Source organism: Oncorhynchus kisutch, unplaced genomic scaffold (assembly GCF_002021735.2).
Source record: "Oncorhynchus kisutch isolate 150728-3 unplaced genomic scaffold, Okis_V2 Okis05a-Okis16b_hom, whole genome shotgun sequence".
NCBI lineage: Eukaryota > Metazoa > Chordata > Actinopteri > Salmoniformes > Salmonidae > Oncorhynchus > Oncorhynchus kisutch.
Window position 1 is genome coordinate 2,230,690 of NW_022261982.1, and position 23,681 is coordinate 2,254,370.

General features: G+C 49.2%; 1 protein-coding gene across 1 annotated transcript in view; it reads left to right on the top strand.

Annotated features, from left to right (window-relative positions):
• Positions 1-1,929: 1,929 nt before the first annotated feature.
• The window catches only part of LOC116359770 (potassium voltage-gated channel subfamily H member 4), a 47,299-nt gene continuing 25,547 nt past the window's right edge, over positions 1,930-23,681 (top strand). Inside the window, exons 1-4 of the mRNA XM_031813321.1 lie at positions 1,930-1,990; positions 3,163-3,332; positions 5,304-5,511; positions 7,956-8,351. Of these exons, the coding sequence (XP_031669181.1) occupies positions 1,930-1,990; positions 3,163-3,332; positions 5,304-5,511; positions 7,956-8,351 (835 nt within the window). The remainder of the gene's footprint in view (positions 1,991-3,162; positions 3,333-5,303; positions 5,512-7,955; positions 8,352-23,681) is intronic.

Genomic DNA, 23,681 nt, shown 5'->3' on the forward strand with positions numbered 1-23,681 from the left:
TCACCGTGGTGGAGGGGCGGGACGAGGGGGCGGCTCTGGGGCTCGCAACCCCCCCAGTTACAGCGAATCTTGGTGGGATTCTGTTCATCATTGGTAAGCCACCCTACACCCAGAATGTTACCCCTCCCCACCCCAGAATGTTACCCTCCCACACCCAGAATGTTACCCCACCCAGAATGTTACCCTCCCCACCCCTACACCAGAATGTTACCCCTCCCACACCAGAATGTTACCCCTCCCCCACCCATAATGTTACCCCACCCCAGAATGTTACCTCCCACACCACAGAAATTTACCCCCCCCCACCCCATAATGTTACCCCACCCAGAATGTTACCTCCCCCCCCCCACCCCCCAGAATGTTACCCCTCCCCACCCCTACCCCAGAATGTTACCCCTCCCACACCACACCCAGAATGTTACCCCTCCCACACCCAGAATGTTACCCCTCCCCCACCCCAAATGTTACCCCACCCCAGAATGTTACCCCTCCCCCCACCCCCACCCCAGAATGTTACCCCTCCCACACCCACACCCCAGAATGTTACCCCTCCCACACCCACACCCCAGAATGTTTACCCCACCAACACCCCAGAATGTTACCCCTCCCACACCCCAGAATGTTACCCCTCCCACACCCCAGAATGTTACCCCTCCCACACCCCAGAATGTTACCCTCCACACCCAGAATGTTACCCCTCCCACACCCCCAGAATGTTACCCTCCACACCCCAGAATGTTTACCCCTCCACACCCCAGAATGTTACCCCTCCACACCCCAGAATGTTACCCCACCCACACCCCAGAATGTTACCCCACTCACACCCCAGAATGTTACCCCTCCCACACCCCAGAATGTTACCCCTCCCACACAGAATGTTACCCTTCCCAACACCCAGAATGTTACCCCTCCACACCCCAGAATGTTACCCCTCCACACCCCAGAATGTTACCCCACCACACCCCAGAATGTTACCCTCCCACCCCAGAATGTTACCCCTCCCACACCCAGAATGTTACCCCTCCCACACCCCAGAATGTTACCCCTCCACACCCCAGAATGTTACCCCTCCACACCCCAGAATGTTACCCCACTCACACCCAGAATGTTACCCCTCCCACACCCCAGAATGTTACCCCTCCCACACCCCAGAATGTTACCCCTCCCACACCCCAGAATGTTACCCTCCACACCCCAGAATGTTACCCCTCCACACCCCAGAATGTTACCCACCCACACCCCAGAATGTTACCCCTCCCACACCCCAGAATGTTACCCCTCCCACACCCCAGAATGTTACCCCTCCACACCCCAGAATGTTACCCTCCACACCCCAGAATGTTACCCTCCACACCCCAGAATGTTACCCCTCCACACCCAGAATGTTACCCCACCCACACCCCAGAATGTTACCCCTACACCCAGAATGTTACCCCACCCACACCCAGAATGTTACCCACCCACACCCAGAATGTTACCCCACTCACACCCCAGAATGTTACCCCTCCACACCCCAGAATGTTACCCCTCCCACACCCCAGAATGTTACCCCTCCACACCCCAGAATGTTACCCCTCCACACCCCAGAATGTTACCCCACCACACCCCAGAATGTTACCCCTCCCACACCCCAGAATGTTACCCTCCCACACCCCAGAATGTTACCCCTCCCACACCCCAGAATGTTACCCCTCCACACCCCAGAATGTTACCCCTCCACACCCCAAATGTTACCCCCCACCCACACCCCAGAATGTTACCCCACCCACACCCCAGAATGTTACCCCTCCACACCCCAGAATGTTACCCCACCCACACCCAGAATGTTACCCCACCCACACCCCAGAATGTTACCCCTCCCACACCCCAGAATGTTACCCCTCCACACCCCCAGAATGTTACCCCCACCCCCCCCTCCCACACCCCAGAATGTTACCCCACCCACCCCCAGAATGTTGCCCCTCCCACACCCCAAAATGTTACCCCTCCTGTAACAGAGCGATGATTAAGCTGAAGACTTCCGTTAGCTCCCAGAGATAATGCCTAGGCTTTAACATTCAGATTACAACCGGGGCAACATTCTGGGCAGGTTAGCACACTCTTGTGGCCCTGGAGACATGGGTTCAACCCCTCAGTCGCTCACAACCCATTGATTTAATAAACAATTGCATCATTCACTTCTCGATCATCATAACAGCCAATATTAATCCACATCCCATCCCACATCCAAGGCACTTCCTCATCTAATTAACATCCAGCCAATCGTTTGAGGAGATCAATGAGCACTTCTGTATTTTATTAAACAGACTGATTACATTTCCACCTCTTGTTTCCAGACTGTTTACTGTGAGGGATTATGGTTATAATAACTAAGATCAATACCAAAAAGCTTCCTCTGTTACCCAGCAGGCACAACTGGTTGCAATGTCACGTCATGGTTAAGTTGTATACTGATTGTTTACGTTCTTTTGATGTCCCGTTTAGGGTTGCAAGATTCAGCAAACTTTCCCCAAATTCCAGATCTTTCCAGACGTCCTGGTTGTAGGATTCCAGATTTCCTGCTTATTCTTTCCTGTGTCCAGGAGTCTTCCAGCCGGGATTTATGGAAAGCTGTGAATTTTGGGAATTACCAGAAAATAAACTGTAAATGATGTTTTCAACAGTGGAGGCTGAGGGGAGGACGGCTCATAATAATGACTGGAATGGAGTCAATGGAATGGAATCAACCACATGGAAACCACGTCTTTGATTTGTTTGATTCCATTCCATTGGCTCCGTTCCAGCCATTATTATGAGCCGTCCTCCCTCAGCAGCCTCCACTGGTTTTCTAATGGTTGTTATCTCATTTATCTGACAAGATAACAGCCAAATTCTACGTCTTTCCAGACATATTGATGTTGACGTGAAAATAAATGTCTTAACTTAGTTGTAATCTGACAACTCTACAACCGATTTATGACCAGGAACAACGTCATTATGCCAAATGTTGCTTGCTGGGTTGAATGATGATTGAATGATGGTTGAATGATCCACCTAGGAGCGATTCTTTTTAACCTCTGTCTGTGTGTCCTCTGTTGTGTTTTATATTGTGTTCTATGTGTTGGCTGGTCCAATCAAATGTCCCCTTGTCCTATTCTATCTCACCATGTGTTTCTGTGACAGACATTGCACTGAACTTCCGCACCACCTATGTGAGTACGACTGGTCAGGTGGTTTATGAAGCCCGCTCTATCTTTGTACACTACGCCACCTCCTGGCTGTTTGTTGACCTGATCGCCGCCCTGCCCTTTGACCGCTGCTCTACGCCTTCAATATCAGCGTGGTGGTGTGCGGCACGTTCCCGCACGTTCCCGCACGCAGACATGCACAGACATATGAGAAGACACACACATACACAAGCATACATATTTACACACACCACACACACACACACACACACACACAACACACACACAACACACACACACACACACACACACACACACACACCACACACACACACACACACCACACACACACACACACACATACAGTACAAGTCAAAAGTTTGGACACACCTACTCATTCAAGGGTTTTTTCTTTAGTTGAACTATTTTCTACATTGTTGTAGTAGTGAAGACATCAAAACATGAAATAACACATATGGCATCATGTAGTAACCAAAAAGTGTTAAACAAATTAAAATATTTTTGAGATTATTCAAAGTAGCCACCCTTTGCCTTGATGACAGCTTTGCACACTCTCGGCCTTCTCTCACCAGCTTCATGAGGAATGCTTTTCCAACAGTCTTGAAGGAGTTCCCACATTTGCTGAGCACTTGTTAGCGGCTTTTCCTTCACTCTGTGGTCCAACTCATCCCAAACCATCTCAATTGTGTTGAGGTCGGTTGATTGTGGAGGCCAGGTCATCTGATGCAGCACTCCATCACTCTCCCTTCTGGTCAAATAGCCCTTACACTGCCTGAAGGTATGTTGGGTCATTATCCTGTTGAAAAACAAATTATAGTCCCACTAAGCCCAAACCAGATGGGTTGGCGTATCGCTGCAGAATGCTGTGGTAGCTATGCTGGTCTAATGTCCATTGCTTGTGTTGTGTGACCCAAGCAAGTCTCTTCTTCTTATTGGTGTCCTTTAGTAGTGGTTTCTTTGCAGCAATTTGACCATGAAGGCCTGATTCACGCAGTCTCCTCTCAACAGTTGATGTGGATGAGATGTGTATTTTACTTGAACTCTGTGAAGCTTTATTTGGGCTGCAATCTGAGGTGCTAATGAAACTTATCCTCTGTAGCAGAGGTAACTCTGGATCTTCCTTTCCTGTGGCGGTCCTCATGAGAGCCAGTTTCATCATATAGCTTGATGGTTTTGCAACATCACTTGAAAAAACTTCTTGCCATTTTCCACATTGACTGACCTTCATGTCTTAAAGTAATGATGGACTGTCATTTCTCTTTGCTTATTTGAGCTGTTCTTGCCATAATATGGACTTGGTCTTTTACCCAATAGGGCTATCTTCTGTATACACCCCTACCTTGTCACAACACAACTGATTTGCTTAAACTCATTAAGAATGAAAGACATTCCACAAATGTACTTTTAACAAGACACACCTTTTCATTTAATTTAAATGCATTCCAGGTGACTGCCTCATGAGCTGGTTGAGAGAATGCCAACAGTGTGCAAAGCTGTCATCAAGGCAAAGGGTGGCTATTGAATCTCAAATATATCTTGATTTGTTTAAACCCTTTTTGCTTTACTACATGATTCCATATGTGTTATTTTATAGTTTTAATGTCTTCACTATTATTCTACAATGTAGAACATAGTAAAAATAAAGAAAAACACTTGAATGAGTATGTGTGTCCAAACATTTGACTGGTACTGTAAATAGAAACCACACACGCAGAATGGTGACTGATCACTTTGTTCTTTGGCCAAAGGGCTTCATAGAGACATGGGGGTGCAGCCAGCCAGGGACTGGGGTGTGTCTGTCTGTGTGTGAGGAATAGGTCATGTTTGTGTGAGACGTATTGAGTCGTCAGTCACACCGAGTCTCCCCAGGCTTTAATGGTGTCCAGTGATGTATCAATACCAGCCTCCTGCTGTGTCATCGATCCCCAAACCAAGAACCTTTCTCACAACAACACCTCAAAGGCATCACTCAACTGTCAAACTTTCCAACTTTCAAGGACACACACACACACACACACACACACACACACATCACACACACACACTCTGTCAATACCAATGACCATTGACCTCTGCTTTCATGTCCCCTCCCTCCCCTCCTCTTCCCCTGTGCAGTACTTTGGGGTCCACCTGCTGAAGACAGTGCGGTTACTGCGTCTCCTGAGGCTGCTCCAGAAGCTGGAGCGTTACTCTGAGTACAGCGCCGTGGTTCTCACCCTGCTCATGTCTACTTTCGCCCTGCTGGCCCACTGGATGGCCTGCGTCTGGTACTTCATCGGACGCAAGGAGATCGAGAGCAACAGCCTGAGCTCCTGGGATAATGGTGAGTAAACCTGGCAACAAAATAAACACACACACACTCACACACACACACACCACACACACACACACACTCACACACACACTAAATCCCTATTAAATGGTATTTTAGTTATTAGTTCAATGATAATGAAGAGCTATTGGGACATTGGATAGTTAGCAACTTCCCTCACAAGTAATACACAGTGACTCCTTGATGGTAACTCCTCACATGTAAAGACACAGTGACTCCTTGATGGTAACTCCTTACATGTAAATACACAGTGACTCCTTGATGGTAACTCCTCACATGTAAAGACACAGTGACTCCTTGATGGTAACTCCTTACATGTAAATACACAGTGACTCCTTGATGTAACTCCACCCTGTCTCTCAGTTAGCTGGTCCTCTGTCTCTCAGTTAGCTGGTCCTCTGTCTCTCAGTTAGCTGGTCCTCTGTCTCTCAGTTAGCTGGTCCTCTGTCTGTCAGTTAGCTGGTCCTCTGTCTCTCAGTTAGCTGGTCCTCTGTCTGTCAGTTAGCTGGTCCTCTGTCTGTCAGTTAGCTGGTCCTCTGTCTGTCAGTTAGCTGGTCCTCTGTCTGTCAGTTAGCTGGTCCTCTGTCTGTCAGTTAGCTGGTCTTCTGTCTGTCAGTTAGCTGGTCCCCTGTCTGTCAGTTAGCTGGTCCCCTGTCTGTCAGTTAGCTGGTTCTCTGTCTGTCAGTTAGCTGGTCCTCTGTCTGTCAGTTAGCTGGTCCTCTGTCTGTCAGTTAGCTGGTTCTCTGTCTGTCAGTTAGCTGGTCCTCTGTCTGTCAGTTAGCTGGTCCTCTGTCTCTCAGTTAGCTGGTCCTCTGTCTCTCAGTTAGCTGGTCCCCTGTCGGTCAGTTAGCTGGTCCTCTGTCTCTCAGTTAGCTGGTCCTCTGTCTGTCAGTTAGCTGGTTCCCTGTCTGTCAGTTAGCTGGTTCTCTGTCTGTCAGTTAGCTGGTCCTCTGTCTGTCAGTTAGCTGGTTCTCTGTCTGTCAGTTAGCTGGTCCTCTGTCTGTTTGGTAGCTGGTCCTCTGTCTGTCAGTTAGCTGGTTCTCTGTCTGTCAGTTAGCTGGTCCTCTGTCTCTCAGTTAGCTGGTCTTCTGTCTCTCAGTTAGCTGGTCCTCTGTCTCTCTGTTAGCTGGTCCTCTGTGTGTCAGTTAGCTGGTCCTCTGTCTCTCAGTTAGCTGGTCCTCTGTCTGTCAGTTAGCAGCCAACCACTGTATTCTGTGTGTGTGTGTGTGTGTGTGTGTGTGTGTGTGTGTGTGTGTGTGTGTGTGTGTGTGTGTGTGTGTGTGTGTGTGTGTGTGTGTGTGTGTGTGTCTGCAATACTGTCCTCAATCACCCGGAGGCTACATGTACCTTAATATCACCTCACACTCACAGACACCAGGATATCAGACGTGGGTTCAAATAGTATTTGAAATCATTCAATTACTTTGAGCATTTGCTTTAGCCTGGCTGGAGTGTCGGATGAATGGAGTTTGCACTTTTGTGACTATTCTATTGGTTCCGTTGCACTTGGTAAGCTCAATCAAGCACAGCCAAAGTATTTTAAATGATTTCAAATAGTATTTGAAACCAAGGAACAGTGCACACTAGTCAAAGGGCTAGAGAATTGGGATGCAGACAGGGTGTCTCAGGGGTTTATTGGAAGGTAGACAACATGAGAGAGAAGATGAAGGGCTGGGAGAGACAGCAGACCATGTTCTCCCCCTGTCTCTCTCTCTCTCTCTCTCTCTCTCTCTCTCTCTCTGTCTCTACCTGATAATCACAGCTCTGTGAGATTCAGGTGTCATACAGAACATACTTCAGCACCATGGACAGGGTCTGCATACAGAACATACTGCAGCACCATGGACAGGGTCTGCATACAGAACATACTTCAGCACCATGGACAGGGTCTGCATACAGAACATACTGCAGCACCATGGACAGGGTCTGCATACAGAACATACTGCAGCACCATATACAACTCCAGGGACTAGAGAGACAGTGCTGTCTGGCTCTGCATGTACAGGATAAATGAGCACTGAATAAGAAGTCAGTATCAACTGACCACTGCACTCAAGGCACGGATGCGCACACACACACATACAAACACACACACACACACACATCCAAACACACATACTCTCTCACACACACACACACACACACACACACACACGCATACTCACACACACACACACACACACACACACACACACACACACACACACACACACACACACACACACACACACACACACACACACACATACTCACACTCACACACACACACACACACACACACAAATAATCACTGTCCTTTGGGTCCGTGGTGTCTGGTTCACATGTTCATGCAGCAATCTACTTAAAGGTCATTAAATAACTGCAGGAGAATTTGGATGACTGTGACATTTCTACTAAGTGATATAAATATTAACACTGTTCTCTAATCTCCCCAGGCTGGCTTCATGAACTGGCAAAACGTCTCGACACCCCTTACTTCCTGTCACCTTTAACCTCGTTCCTTGGAGTCACTGATTCGCTGCACACTTCTAGAACGAATGGGTTGGCAGCCAATTACAATCACTGGAACACATCAGGGTCAGAGCCGATTGGACAGGATTTCTCTTCCTCCTTCAGCTCCGGCCAATGGAACGTCAGCGAGGCGGGGCGGAGCCAGGTGAATGGCTCAGGGGCCTCGGGGGCGGCGCTAGGAGGCGGGCCGTCAGTGAGGAGCTCCTACGTGACGTCTCTTTACTTCGCTCTGAGCAGTCTGACCAGCGTGGGCTTCGGAAACGTCTCAGCCAACACCGACTCAGAGAAGATCTTCTCCATCTGCACCATGCTCATAGGAGGTGAGACACGCTGACTCACTGTTAGGAGGTGAGACACGCTGACTCACTGTTAGGAGGTCAGACACGCTGACTCACTGTTAGGAGGTCAGACACGCTGACTCACTGTTAGGAGGTGAGACACGCTGACTCACTGTTAGGAGGTCAGACACGCTGACTCACTGTTAGGAGGTCAGACACGCTGACTTACTGTTAGGAGGTCAGACACGCTGACTCACTGTTAGGAGGTGAGACACGCGGACTCACTGTTAGGAGGTCAGACACGCTGACTCACTGTTAGGAGGTGAGACACGCTGACTCACTGTTAGGAGGTGAGACACACTGACTCACTGTTAGGAGGTGAGACACACTGACTCACTGTTAGGAGGTGAGACACACTGACTCACTGTTAGGAGGTCAGACACACTGACTCACTGTTAGGAGGTGAGACACACTGACTCACTGATAGAAGTGAGACACACTGACTCACTGTTAGGAGGTGAGACACACTGACTCACTGTTAGGAGGTGAGACACACTGACTCACTGTTAGGAGGTGAGACACACTGACTCACTGTTAGGAGGTGAGACACGCTGACTCACTGTTAGGAGGTGAGACACACTGACTCACTGTTAGGAGGTGAGACACGCTGACTCACTGTTAGGAGGTGAGACATGCTGACTCACTGTTAGGAGGTGAGACACGCTGACTCACTGTTAGGTGAGACACACTGACTCACTGTTAGGTGAGACACACTGACTCACTGTTAGGAGGTGAGACACGCTGACTCACTGTTAGGAAGTTGAGACACACTGACTCACTGTTAGGAGGTGAGACACACTGACTCACTGTTAGGAGGTCAGACACACTGACTCACTGTTAGGAGGTGAGACACACTGACTCACTGTTAGGAGGTGAGACACACTGACTCACTGTTAGGAGGTGAGACACACTGACTCACTGTTAGGAGGTGAGACACACTGACTCACTGTTAGGAGGTGAGACACACTGACTCACTGTTAGGAGGTGAGACACACTGACTCACTGTTAGGAGGTGAGACACGCTGACTCACTGTTAGGAGGTGAGACATGCTGACTCACTGTTAGGAGGTGAGACACGCTGACTCACTGTTAGGTGAGACACACTGACTCACTGTTAGGAGGTGAGACACCACTGACTCACTGTTAGGAGGTGAGACACGCTGACTCACTGTTAGGAGGTGAGACAACACTGACTCACTGTTAGGAGGTGAGACACACTGACTCACTGTTTAGGAGGTGAGACACACTGACTCACTGTTAGGAGGTGAGACACACTGACTCACTGTTAGGAGGTGAGACACACTGACTCAACTGTTAGGAGGTGAGACACACTGACTCACTGTTAGGAGGTGAGACCACACTGACTCACTGTTAGGAGGTGAGACACACTGACTCCACTGTTAGGATGTGAGACACACTGACTCACTGTTAGGAGGTGAGACAACTGACTCACTGTTAGGAGTGAGACTACACTGACTCACTGTTAGGAGGTGAGACACACTGACTCACTGTTAGGAGGTGAGACACGCTGACTCACTGTTAGGTGAGACACACTGACTCACTGTTAGGAGTGAGACACACTGGACTCACTGTTAGGAGGTGAGACACACTGACTCACTGTTAGGAGGTGAGACACACACTGACTCAACTGTTAGGAGGTGAGACACACTGACTCACTGTTAGGAGGTGAGACACACTGACTCACTGTTAGGAGGTGAGACACACTGACTCACTGTTAGGAGGTGAGACACACTGACTCACTGTTAGGAGGTGAGACACACTGACTCACTGTTAGGAGGTGAGACACACTGACTCACTGTTAGGAGGTGAGACACACTGACTCACTGTTAGAGGTGAGACACACTGACTCACTGTTAGGAGGTGGAGACACACTGACTCACTGTTAGGAGGTGAGACACACTGACTCACTGTTAGGATGTGAGACACGCTGACTCACTGTTAGGAGGTGAGACACACTGACTCACTGTTAGGAGGTGAGACACACTGACTCACTGTTAGGAGGTGAGACACACTGACTCACTGTTAGGAGGTGAGACACACTGACTCACTGTTAGGAGGTGAGGCACACTGACTCACTGTTAGGAGGTGAGACACGCTGACTCACTGTTAGGAGGTGAGACACGCTGACTCACTGTTAGGAGGTGAGACATGCTGACTCACTGTTAGGAGGTGAGACATGCTGACTCACTGTTAGGAGGTGAGACACGCTGACTCACTGTTAGGAGGTGAGACACGCTGACTCACTGTTAGGAGGTGAGACACACTGACTCACTGTTAGGAGGTGAGACACACTGACTCACTGTTAGGAGGTGAGACACACTGACTCACTGTTAGGAGGTGAGACACACTGACTCACTGTTAGGAGGTGAGACACACTGACTCACTGTTAGGAGGTGAGACACACTGACTCACTGTTAGGAGGTGAGACACACTGACTCACTGTTAGGAGGTGAGACACACTGACTCACTGTTAGGAGGTGAGACATGCTGACTCACTGTTAGGAGGTGAGACATACTGACTCACTGTTAGGAGGTGAGACATGCTGACTCACTGTTAGGAGGTGAGACATGCTGACTCACTGTTAGGAGGTGAGACACGCTGACTCACTGTTAGGAGGTGAGACACACTGACTCACTGTTAGGAGGTGAGACACACTGACTCACTGTTAGGAGGTGAGACACACTGACTCACTGTTAGGAGGTGAGACATGCTGACTCACTGTTAGGAGGTGAGACACGCTGACTCAGTGTTAGGAGGTGAGACACACTGACTCAGTGTTAGGAGGTGAGACACACTGACTCACTGTTAGGAGGTGAGACACAATGACTCACTGTTAGGAGGTGAGACACGCTGACTCACTGTTAGGAGGTGAGACACACTGACTCACTGTTAGGAGGTGAGACACACTGACTCACTGTTAGGAGGTGAGACACACTGACTCACTGTTAGGAGGTGAGACACGCTGACTCACTGTTAGGAGGTGAGACACGCTGACTCAGTGTTAGGAGGTGAGACACACTGACTCAGTGTTAGGAGGTGAGACACACTGACTCACTGTTAGGAGGTGAGACACAATGACTCACTGTTAGGAGGTGAGACACGCTGACTCACTGTTAGGAGATGAGACACACTGACTCACTGTTAGGAGGTGAGACACACTGACTCACTGTTAGGAGGTGAGACACACTGACTCACTGTTAGGAGGTGAGACACACTGACTCACTGTTAGGAGGTGAGACACGCTGACTCACTGTTAGGAGGTGAGACACACTGACTCACTGTTAGGAGGTGAGACACACTGACTCACTGTTAGAGGTGAGACACACTGACTCACTGTTAGGAGGTGAGACACACTGACTCACTGTTAGGAGGTGAGACACACTGACTCACTGTTAGGATGTGAGACACGCTGACTCACTGTTAGGAGGTGAGACACACTGACTCACTGTTAGGAGGTGAGACACACTGACTCACTGTTAGGAGGTGAGACACACTGACTCACTGTTAGGAGGTGAGACACACTGACTCACTGTTAGGAGGTGAGACACACTGACTCACTGTTAGGAGGTGAGACACACTGACTCACTGTTAGGAGGTGAGACACGCTGACTCACTGTTAGGAGGTGAGACACGCTGACTCACTGTTAGGAGGTGAGACACGCTGACTCACTGTTAGGAGGTGAGACATGCTGACTCACTGTTAGGAGGTGAGACACGCTGACTCACTGTTAGGAGGTGAGACACGCTGACTCACTGTTAGGAGGTGAGACACACTGACTCACTGTTAGGAGGTGAGACACACTGACTCACTGTTAGGAGGTGAGACACACTGACTCACTGTTAGGAGGTGAGACACACTGACTCACTGTTAGGAGGTGAGACACACTGACTCACTGTTAGGAGGTGAGACACACTGACTCACTGTTAGGAGGTGAGACACGCTGACTCACTGTTAGGAGGTGAGACATGCTGACTCACTGTTAGGAGGTGAGACATGCTGACTCACTGTTAGGAGGTGAGACATACTGACTCACTGTTAGGAGGTGAGACATGCTGACTCACTGTTAGGAGGTGAGACATGCTGACTCACTGTTAGGAGGTGAGACACGCTGACTCACTGTTAGGAGGTGAGACACACTGACTCACTGTTAGGAGGTGAGACACACTGACTCACTGTTAGGAGGTGAGACACACTGACTCACTGTTAGGAGGTGAGACATGCTGACTCACTGTTAGGAGGTGAGACACGCTGACTCAGTGTTAGGAGGTGAGACACACTGACTCAGTGTTAGGAGGTGAGACACACTGACTCACTGTTAGGAGGTGAGACACAATGACTCACTGTTAGGAGGTGAGACACGCTGACTCACTGTTAGGAGGTGAGACACACTGACTCACTGTTAGGAGGTGAGACACACTGACTCACTGTTAGGAGGTGAGACACACTGACTCACTGTTAGGAGGTGAGACATGCTGACTCACTGTTAGGAGGTGAGACATGCTGACTCACTGTTAGGAGGTGAGACACGCTGACTCAGTGTTAGGAGGTGAGACACACTGACTCACTGTTAGGAGGTGAGACACAATGACTCACTGTTAGGAGGTGAGACACGCTGACTCACTGTTAGGAGATGAGACACACTGACTCACTGTTAGGAGGTGAGACACACTGACTCACTGTTAGGAGGTGAGACACACTGACTCACTGTTAGGAGGTGAGACACGCTGACTCACTGTTAGGAGGTGAGACACACTGACTCACTGTTAGGAGGTGAGACACACTGACTCACTGTTAGGAGGTCAGACACACTGACTCACTGTTAGGAGGTGAGACACACTGACTCACTGTTAGGAGGTGAGACACACTGACTCACTGTTAGGAGGTGAGACACACTGACTCACTGTTAGGAGGTGAGACACACTGACTCACTGTTAGGAGGTGAGACACACTGACTCACTGTTAGGATGTGAGATACACTGACTCACTGTTAGGAGGTGAGACACACTGACTCACTGTTAGGAGGTGAGACACACTGACTCACTGTTAGGAGGTGAGACACACTGACTCACTGTTAGGAGGTGAGACACGCTGACTCACTGTTAGGTGAGACACACTGACTCACTGTTAGGAGGTGAGACACACTGACTCACTGTTAGGAGGTGAGACACACTGACTCACTGTTAGGAGGTGAGACACACTGACTCACTGTTAGGAGGTGAGACACACTGACTCACTGTTAGGAGGTGAGACACACTGACTCACTGTTAGGAGGTGAGACACACTGACTCACTGTTAGGAGGTGAGACACACTGACTCACTGTTAGGAGGTGAGACACACTGACTCACTGTTAGGAGGTGAGACACACTGACTCACTGTTAGGAGGTGAGACACACTGACTCACTGTTAGGAGGTGAGACACACTGACTCACTGTTAGGAGGTGAGACACACTGACTCACTGTTAGGAGGTGAGACACACTGACTCACTGTTAGGAGGTGAGACACACTGACTCACTGTTAGGAGGTGAGACACACTGACTCACTGTTAGGAGGTGAGACACACTGACTCACTGTTAGAGGTGAGACACACTGACTCACTGTTAGGAGGTGAGACACACTGACTCACTGTTAGGAGGTGAGACACGCTGACTCACTGTTAGGATGTGAGACACGCTGACTCACTGTTAGGAGGTGAGACACACTGACTCACTGTTAGGAGGTGAGACACACTGACTCACTGTTAGGAGGTGAGACACACTGACTCACTGTTAGGAGGTGAGACACACTGACTCACTGTTAGGAGGTGAGACACACTGACTCACTGTTAGGAGGTGAGACACGCTGACTCACTGTTAGGAGGTGAGACATGCTGACTCACTGTTAGGAGGTGAGACATGCTGACTCACTGTTAGGAGGTGAGACACGCTGACTCACTGTTAGGAGGTGAGACACGCTGACTCACTGTTAGGAGGTGAGACACACTGACTCACTGTTAGGAGTGATTCCAAGATGGCGTAGCAGTAAGTCGTCCTGTCGTGTCGTGTCCCTGTTTATTTAGTTTTTTTTAACATATTTTTCGTTTTTTACATAGCTATCCCTTTAAAAACATTTTGCTAAACCTAAGCTTCCAAATACGCTGGATCTTCACAACTAGCTATCTAGCTAAACCGCAACCCCGGATGATTACCCCTGGCTAGCGTTTCCACCCACTTAGCTTGAAGCTAGCCCGGCCTGCGCTACCACCGTAGCATACTCCTGAGCTACAATACCCGGGCCCACGACCGGTCTATCGATGTCACCGCATGAAGAGGAATAAACAGACTCACCCCATCGCGACGTCCCCCAAAGGCTAACTCTCTAGCCCTCGCTATCTCCCTGCTTGCTAATTCGGCCTGCTAACTGCTAGCTTGTCCAGCTCCGGTCCGCTAACTGCTACCTTGTCTAGCCCGGGCCTACAAACTGTTAGCTTGTTAGCACAGGCCTGCTAACCGCCTGAATCGCCGCGTCCCAAACGCCCACCGGACCCATACTTACTTTCTATCTCTTTTGACTTTTAATTTGTTTATACCTTCCGGAAACCTGCCTCACCCAATGTGATACGGAATCGCTATTATTTTTTATTTATTTTTAGAACACACTCAAGAACCTCCAGAAGCTAACCAGCTAACTAGCTACAAGCTATTTAGTCATTGTTCGTTTTTTTTAACCTGGATAACACTCGCCAGTCCAGCTTCCCTTCCCCATCCACCGCTGCCCCCTGGACACTGATCTCTTGGCTACATAGCTGATGCACGCTGGACTGTCCATAAATCACGGTACTCCATTCTGCTTGTTTGTTTTATCTGTTGGCCCCGTTGCCTAGTCTACGCCATTTTACCTGCTGTTGTTGTGCTAGCTGATTAGCTGTTGTCTCACCTACTGTTTTAGCTAGCTTTCCCAATTCAACACCTGTGATTACTGTATGCCTCGCTGTATGTCTCTCTCAAATGTCAATATGCCTTGTATACTGTTGTTCAGGTTAGTTATCATTGTTTTAGTTCACAATGGAGCCCCTAGTTCCACTCTTCATACCCCTGATAACTCCTTTGTCCCACCTCCCACACATGCGGTGACCTCACCCATTACTACCAGCATGTCCAGAGATACAACCTCTCTCATCATCACCCAGTGCCTGGGCTTACCTCCGCTGTACCCGCACCCCACCATACCCCTGTCTGCGCATTATGCCCTGAATATATTCTACCATGCCCAGAAACCTGCTCCTCTTATTCTCTGTCCCCAACGCTCTAGGCGACCAGTTTTGATAGCCTTTAGCCGCACCCTCATACTACTCCTTCTCTGTTCCGCGGGTGATGTGGAGGTAAACCCAGGCCCTGCATGTCCCCAGGCACCCTCATTTGTTGACTTCTGTGTTCGAAAAAGCCTTGGTTTCATGCATGTCAACATCAGAAGCCTCCTCCCTAAGTTTGTCTTACTCACTGCTTTAGCACACTCTGCTAACCCTGATGTCCTTGCTGTGTCTGAATCCTGGCTCAGGAAGGCCACCAAAAATTCAGAGATTTCCATACCCAACTATAACATCTTCCGTCAAGATAGAACTGCCAAAGGGGGAGGAGTTGCAGTTTACTGCAGAGATGGCCTGCAAAGTAATGTCATACTTTCCAGGTCCATACCCAAACAGTTCGAACTACTAATTTTGAAAATTACTCTCTCCAGAAATAAGTCTCTCACGGTTGCCGCCTGCTACCGACCCCCCTCAGCTCCCAGCTGTGCCCTGGACACCATTTGTGAATTGATCGCTCCCCATCTAGCTTCAGAGTTTGTTCTGTTAGGTGACCTAAACTGGGATATGCTTAACACCCCGCCAGTCCTACAATCTAAGCTAGATGCCCTCAATCTCACACAAATCATCAAGGAACCCACCAGGTACAACCCTAACTCTGTAAACAAGGGCACCCTCATAGACGTCATCCTGACCAACTGGCCCTCCAAATACACCTCCGCTGTCTTCAACCAGGATCTCAGCGATCACTGCCTCATTGCCTGTATCCGCTACGGAGCCGCAGTCAAACGACCACCCCTCATCACTGTCAAACGCTCCCTAAAACACTTCTGTGAGCAGGCCTTTCTAATCGACCTGGCCCGGGTATCCTGGAAGGACATTGACCTCATCCCGTCAGTTGAGGATGCCTGGTCATTCTTTAAAAGTAACTTCCTCACCATTTTAGATAAGCATGCTCCGTTCAAAAAATGCAGAACTAAGAACAGATACAGCCCTTGGTTCACCCCAGACCTGACTGCCCTCGACCAGCACAAAAACATCCTGTGGCGGACTGCAATAGCATCGAATAGTCCCCGTGATATGCAACTGTTCAGGGAAGTCCGGAACCAATACACGCAGTCAGTCAGGAAAGCTAAGGCCAGCTTCTTCAGGCAGAAGTTTGCATCCTGTAGCTCCAACTCCAAAAGTTCTGGGACACTGTGAAGTCCATGGAGAACAAGAGCACCTCCTCCCAGCTGCCCACTGCACTGAGGCTAGGTAACACGGTCACCACTGATAAATCCATGATTATCGAAAACTTCAATAAGCATTTCTCAACGGCTGGCCATGCCTTCCGCCTGGCTACTTCAACCTCGGCCAACAGCTCCGCCCCCCCCGCAGCTCCTCGCCCAAGCCTCTCCAGGTTCTCCTTTACCCAAATCCAGATAGCAGATGTTCTGAAAGAGCTGCAAAACCTGGACCCGTACAAATCAGCTGGGCTTGACAATCTGGACCCTCTATTTCTGAAACTATCTGCCACCATTGTCGCAACCCCTATTACCAGCCTGTTCAACCTCTCTTTCATCTCGTCTGAGATCCCCAAGGATTGGAAAGCTGCCGCAGTCATCCCCCTCTTCAAAGGGGGAGACACCCTGGACCCAAACTGTTACAGACCTATATCCATCCTGCCCTGCCTATCTAAGGTCTTCGAAAGTCAAGTCAACAAACAGGTCACTGACCATCTCGAATCCCACCGTACCTTCTCCGCTGTGCAATCTGGTTTCCGAGCCGGTCATGGGTGCACCTCAGCCACACTCAAGGTACTAAACGACATCATAACCGCCATCGATAAAAGACAGTACTGTGCAGCCGTCTTCATCGACCTTGCCAAGGCTTTCGACTCTGTCAATCACCATATTCTTATCGGCAGACTCAGTAGCCTCGGTTTTTCGGATGACTGCCTTGCCTGGTTCACCAATTACTTTGCAGACAGAGTTCAGTGTGTCAAATCGGAGGGCATGCTGTCCGGTCCTCTGGCAGTCTCTATGGGGGTGCCACAGGGTTCAATTCTCGGGCCGACTCTTTTCTCTGTGTATATCAATGATGTTGCTCTTGCTGCGGGCGATTCCCTGATCCACCTCTACGCAGACGACACCATTCTATATACTTTCTGTCCGTCTTTGGACACTGTGCTATCTAACCTCCAAACAAGCTTCAATGCCATACAACACTCCTTCCGTGGCCTCCAACTGCTCTTAAACGCTAGTAAAACCAAATGCATGCTTTTCAACCGGTCGCTGCCTGCACCTGCATGCCCGACTAGCATCACCACCCTGGATGGTTCCGACCTAGAATATGTGGACGTCTATAAGTACCTAGGTGTCTGGCTAGACTGCAAACTCTCCTTCCAGACTCATATCAAACATCTCCAATCGAAAATCAAATCAAGAGTCGGCTTTCTATTCCGCAACAAAGCCTCCTTCACTCAAGCCGCCAAGCTTACCCTAGTAAAACTGACTATCCTACCGATCCTCGACTTCGGCGATGTCATCTACAAAATGGCTTCCAACACTCTACTCAGCAAACTGGATGCAGTCTATCACAGTGCCATCCGTTTTGTCACTAAAGCACCTTATACTACCCACCACTGCGACTTGTATGCTCTAGTCGGCTGGCCCTCGCTACATATTCGTCGCCAGACCCACTGGCTCCAGGTCATCTACAAGTCTATGCTAGGTAAAGCTCCGCCTTATCTCAGCTCACTGGTCACGATGGCAACACCCATCCGTAGCACGCGCTCCAGCAGGTGTATCTCACTGATCATCCCTAAAGCCAACACCTCATTTGGCCGCCTTTCGTTCCAGTACTCTGCTGCCTGTGACTGGAACGAATTGCAAAAATCGCTGAAGTTGGAGACTTTTATCTCCCTCACCAACTTCAAACATCAGCTATCTGAGCAGCTAACCGATCGCTGCAGCTGTACATAGTCTATTGGTAAATAGCCCACCCTTTTCACCTACCTCATCCCCATACTGTTTTTATTAATTTACTTTTCTGCTCTTCTGCACACCAATATCTCTACCTGTACATGACCATCTGATCTTTTATCACTCCAGTGTTAATCTGCAAAATTGTAATTATTTGCCTACCTCCTCATGCCTTTTGCACACATTGTATATAGACCCCCCCTTCGTTTTCTACTGTGTTATTGACTTGTTAATTGTTTACTCCATGTGTAACTCTTTGTTGTATGCTCACACTGCTATGCTTTATCTTGGCCAGGTCGCAGTTGCAAATGAGAACTTGTTCTCAACTAGCCTACCTGGTTAAATAAAGGTGAAAAAAAAAAGAAAAAAGAAAATAGGAGGTGAGACACACTGACTCACTGTTAGGAGGTGAGACACACTGACTCACTGTTAGGAGGTGAGACACACTGACTCACTGTTAGGAGGTGAGACACACTGACTCACTGTTAGGAGGTGAGACACACTGACTCACTGTTAGGAGGTGAGACACGCTGACTCACTGTTAGGAGGTGAGACACGCTGACTCACTGTTAGGAGGTGAGACACACTGACTCACTGTTAGGAGGTGAGACACACTGACTCAGTGTTAGGAGGTGACACACTGACTCAGTGTTAGGAGGTGAGACACGCTGACTCACTGTTAGGAGGTGAGACACGCTGACTCACTGTTAGGAGGTGAGACATGCTGACTCACTGTTAGGAGGTGAGACATGCTGACTCACTGTTAGGAGGTGAGACATGCTGACTCACTGTTAGGAGGTGAGACACACTGACTCACTGTTAGGAGGTGAGACACACTGACTCACTGTTAGGAGGTGAGACACACTGACTCACTGTTAGGAGGTGAGACACACTGACTCACTGTTAGGAGGTGAGACACACTGACTCACTGTTAGGAGGTGAGACAAGCTGACTCACTGTTAGGAGGTGAGACACACTGACTCAGTGTTAGGAGGTGAGACACACTGACTCACTGTTAGGAGGTGAGACATGCTGACTCACTGTTAGGAGGTGAGACATGCTGACTCACTGTTAGGAGGTGAGACATGCTGACTCACTGTTAGGAGGTGAGACATACTGACTCACTGTTAGGAGGTGAGACATGCTGACTCACTGTTAGGAGGTGAGACATGCTGACTCACTGTTAGGAGGTGAGACATGCTGACTCACTGTTAGGAGGTGAGACACGCTGACTCACTGTTAGGAGGTGAGACACACTGACTCACTGTTAGGAGGTGAGACACACTGACTCACTGTTAGGAGGTGAGACACACTGACTCACTGTTAGGAGGTGAGACACGCTGACTCACTGTTAGGAGGTGAGACACACTGACTCACTGTTAGGAGGTGAGACACACTGACTCAGTGTTAGGAGGTGACACACTGACTCAGTGTTAGGAGGTGAGACACGCTGACTCACTGTTAGGAGGTGAGACACGCTGACTCACTGTTAGGAGGTGAGACACGCTGACTCACTGTTAGGAGGTGAGACATGCTGACTCACTGTTAGGAGGTGAGACATGCTGACTCACTGTTAGGAGGTGAGACATGCTGACTCACTGTTAGGAGGTGAGACACACTGACTCACTGTTAGGAGGTGAGACACACTGACTCACTGTTAGGAGGTGAGACACACTGACTCACTGTTAGGAGGTGAGACACACTGACTCACTGTTAGGAGGTGAGACACACTGACTCACTGTTAGGAGGTGAGACACACTGACTCAGTGTTAGGAGGTGAGACACACTGACTCACTGTTAGGAGGTGAGACACGCTGACTCACTGTTAGGAGGTGAGACATGCTGACTCACTGTTAGGAGGTGAGACATGCTGACTCACTGTTAGGAGGTGAGACATACTGACTCACTGTTAGGAGGTGAGACATGCTGACTCACTGTTAGGAGGTGAGACATGCTGACTCACTGTTAGGAGGTGAGACATGCTGACTCACTGTTAGGAGGTGAGACACGCTGACTCACTGTTAGGAGGTGAGACACACTGACTCACTGTTAGGAGGTGAGACACACTGACTCACTGTTAGGAGGTGAGACACACTGACTCACTGTTAGGAGGTGAGACACACTGACTCAGTGTTAGGAGGTGAGACACACTGACTCAGTGTTAGGAGGTGAGACACACTGACTCACTGTTAGGAGGTGAGACACGCTGACTCACTGTTAGGAGGTGAGACACGCTGACTCACTGTTAGGAGGTGAGACATACTGACTCACTGTTAGGAGGTGAGACATGCTGACTCACTGTTAGGAGGTGAGACACACTGACTCACTGTTAGGAGGTGAGACACACTGACTCACTGTTAGGAGGTGAGACACGCTGACTCACTGTTAGGAGGTGAGACATGCTGACTCACTGTTAGGAGGTGAGACATGCTGACTCACTGTTAGGAGGTGAGACACGCTGACTCACTGTTAGGAGGTGAGACACGCTGACTCACTGTTAGGAGGTGAGACACACTGACTCACTGTTAGGAGTGATTCCAAGATGGCGTAGCAGTAAGTCGTCCTGTCGTGTCGTGTCCCTGTTTATTTAGTTTTTTTTAACATATTTTTCGTTTTTTACATAGCTATCCCTTTAAAAACATTTTGCTAAACCTAAGCTTCCAAATACGCTGGATCTTCACAACTAGCTATCTAGCTAAACCGCAACCCCGGATGATTACCCCTGGCTAGCGTTTCCACCCACTTAGCTTGAAGCTAGCCCGGCCTGCGCTACCACCGTAGCATACTCCTGAGCTACAATACCCGGGCCCACGACCGGTCTATCGATGTCACCGCATGAAGAGGAATAAACAGACTCACCCCATCGCGACGTCCCCCAAAGGCTAACTCTCTAGCCCTCGCTATCTCCCTGCTTGCTAATTCGGCCTGCTAACTGCTAGCTTGTCCAGCTCCGGTCCGCTAACTGCTACCTTGTCTAGCCCGGGCCTACAAACTGTTAGCTTGTTAGCACAGGCCTGCTAACCGCCTGAATCGCCGCGTCCCAAACGCCCACCGGACCCATACTTACTTTCTATCTCTTTTGACTTTTAATTTGTTTATACCTTCCGGAAACCTGCCTCACCCAATGTGATACGGAATCGCTATTATTTTTTATTTATTTTTAGAACACACTCAAGAACCTCCAGAAGCTAACCAGCTAACTAGCTACAAGCTATTTAGTCATTGTTCGTTTTTTTTAACCTGGATAACACTCGCCAGTCCAGCTTCCCTTCCCCATCCACCGCTGCCCCCTGGACACTGATCTCTTGGCTACATAGCTGATGCACGCTGGACTGTCCATAAATCACGGTACTCCATTCTGCTTGTTTGTTTTATCTGTTGGCCCCGTTGCCTAGTCTACGCCATTTTACCTGCTGTTGTTGTGCTAGCTGATTAGCTGTTGTCTCACCTACTGTTTTAGCTAGCTTTCCCAATTCAACACCTGTGATTACTGTATGCCTCGCTGTATGTCTCTCTCAAATGTCAATATGCCTTGTATACTGTTGTTCAGGTTAGTTATCATTGTTTTAGTTCACAATGGAGCCCCTAGTTCCACTCTTCATACCCCTGATAACTCCTTTGTCCCACCTCCCACACATGCGGTGACCTCACCCATTACTACCAGCATGTCCAGAGATACAACCTCTCTCATCATCACCCAGTGCCTGGGCTTACCTCCGCTGTACCCGCACCCCACCATACCCCTGTCTGCGCATTATGCCCTGAATATATTCTACCATGCCCAGAAACCTGCTCCTCTTATTCTCTGTCCCCAACGCTCTAGGCGACCAGTTTTGATAGCCTTTAGCCGCACCCTCATACTACTCCTTCTCTGTTCCGCGGGTGATGTGGAGGTAAACCCAGGCCCTGCATGTCCCCAGGCACCCTCATTTGTTGACTTCTGTGTTCGAAAAAGCCTTGGTTTCATGCATGTCAACATCAGAAGCCTCCTCCCTAAGTTTGTCTTACTCACTGCTTTAGCACACTCTGCTAACCCTGATGTCCTTGCTGTGTCTGAATCCTGGCTCAGGAAGGCCACCAAAAATTCAGAGATTTCCATACCCAACTATAACATCTTCCGTCAAGATAGAACTGCCAAAGGGGGAGGAGTTGCAGTTTACTGCAGAGATGGCCTGCAAAGTAATGTCATACTTTCCAGGTCCATACCCAAACAGTTCGAACTACTAATTTTGAAAATTACTCTCTCCAGAAATAAGTCTCTCACGGTTGCCGCCTGCTACCGACCCCCCTCAGCTCCCAGCTGTGCCCTGGACACCATTTGTGAATTGATCGCTCCCCATCTAGCTTCAGAGTTTGTTCTGTTAGGTGACCTAAACTGGGATATGCTTAACACCCCGCCAGTCCTACAATCTAAGCTAGATGCCCTCAATCTCACACAAATCATCAAGGAACCCACCAGGTACAACCCTAACTCTGTAAACAAGGGCACCCTCATAGACGTCATCCTGACCAACTGGCCCTCCAAATACACCTCCGCTGTCTTCAACCAGGATCTCAGCGATCACTGCCTCATTGCCTGTATCCGCTACGGAGCCGCAGTCAAACGACCACCCCTCATCACTGTCAAACGCTCCCTAAAACACTTCTGTGAGCAGGCCTTTCTAATCGACCTGGCCCGGGTATCCTGGAAGGACATTGACCTCATCCCGTCAGTTGAGGATGCCTGGTCATTCTTTAAAAGTAACTTCCTCACCATTTTAGATAAGCATGCTCCGTTCAAAAAATGCAGAACTAAGAACAGATACAGCCCTTGGTTCACCCCAGACCTGACTGCCCTCGACCAGCACAAAAACATCCTGTGGCGGACTGCAATAGCATCGAATAGTCCCCGTGATATGCAACTGTTCAGGGAAGTCCGGAACCAATACACGCAGTCAGTCAGGAAAGCTAAGGCCAGCTTCTTCAGGCAGAAGTTTGCATCCTGTAGCTCCAACTCCAAAAAGTTCTGGGACACTGTGAAGTCCATGGAGAACAAGAGCACC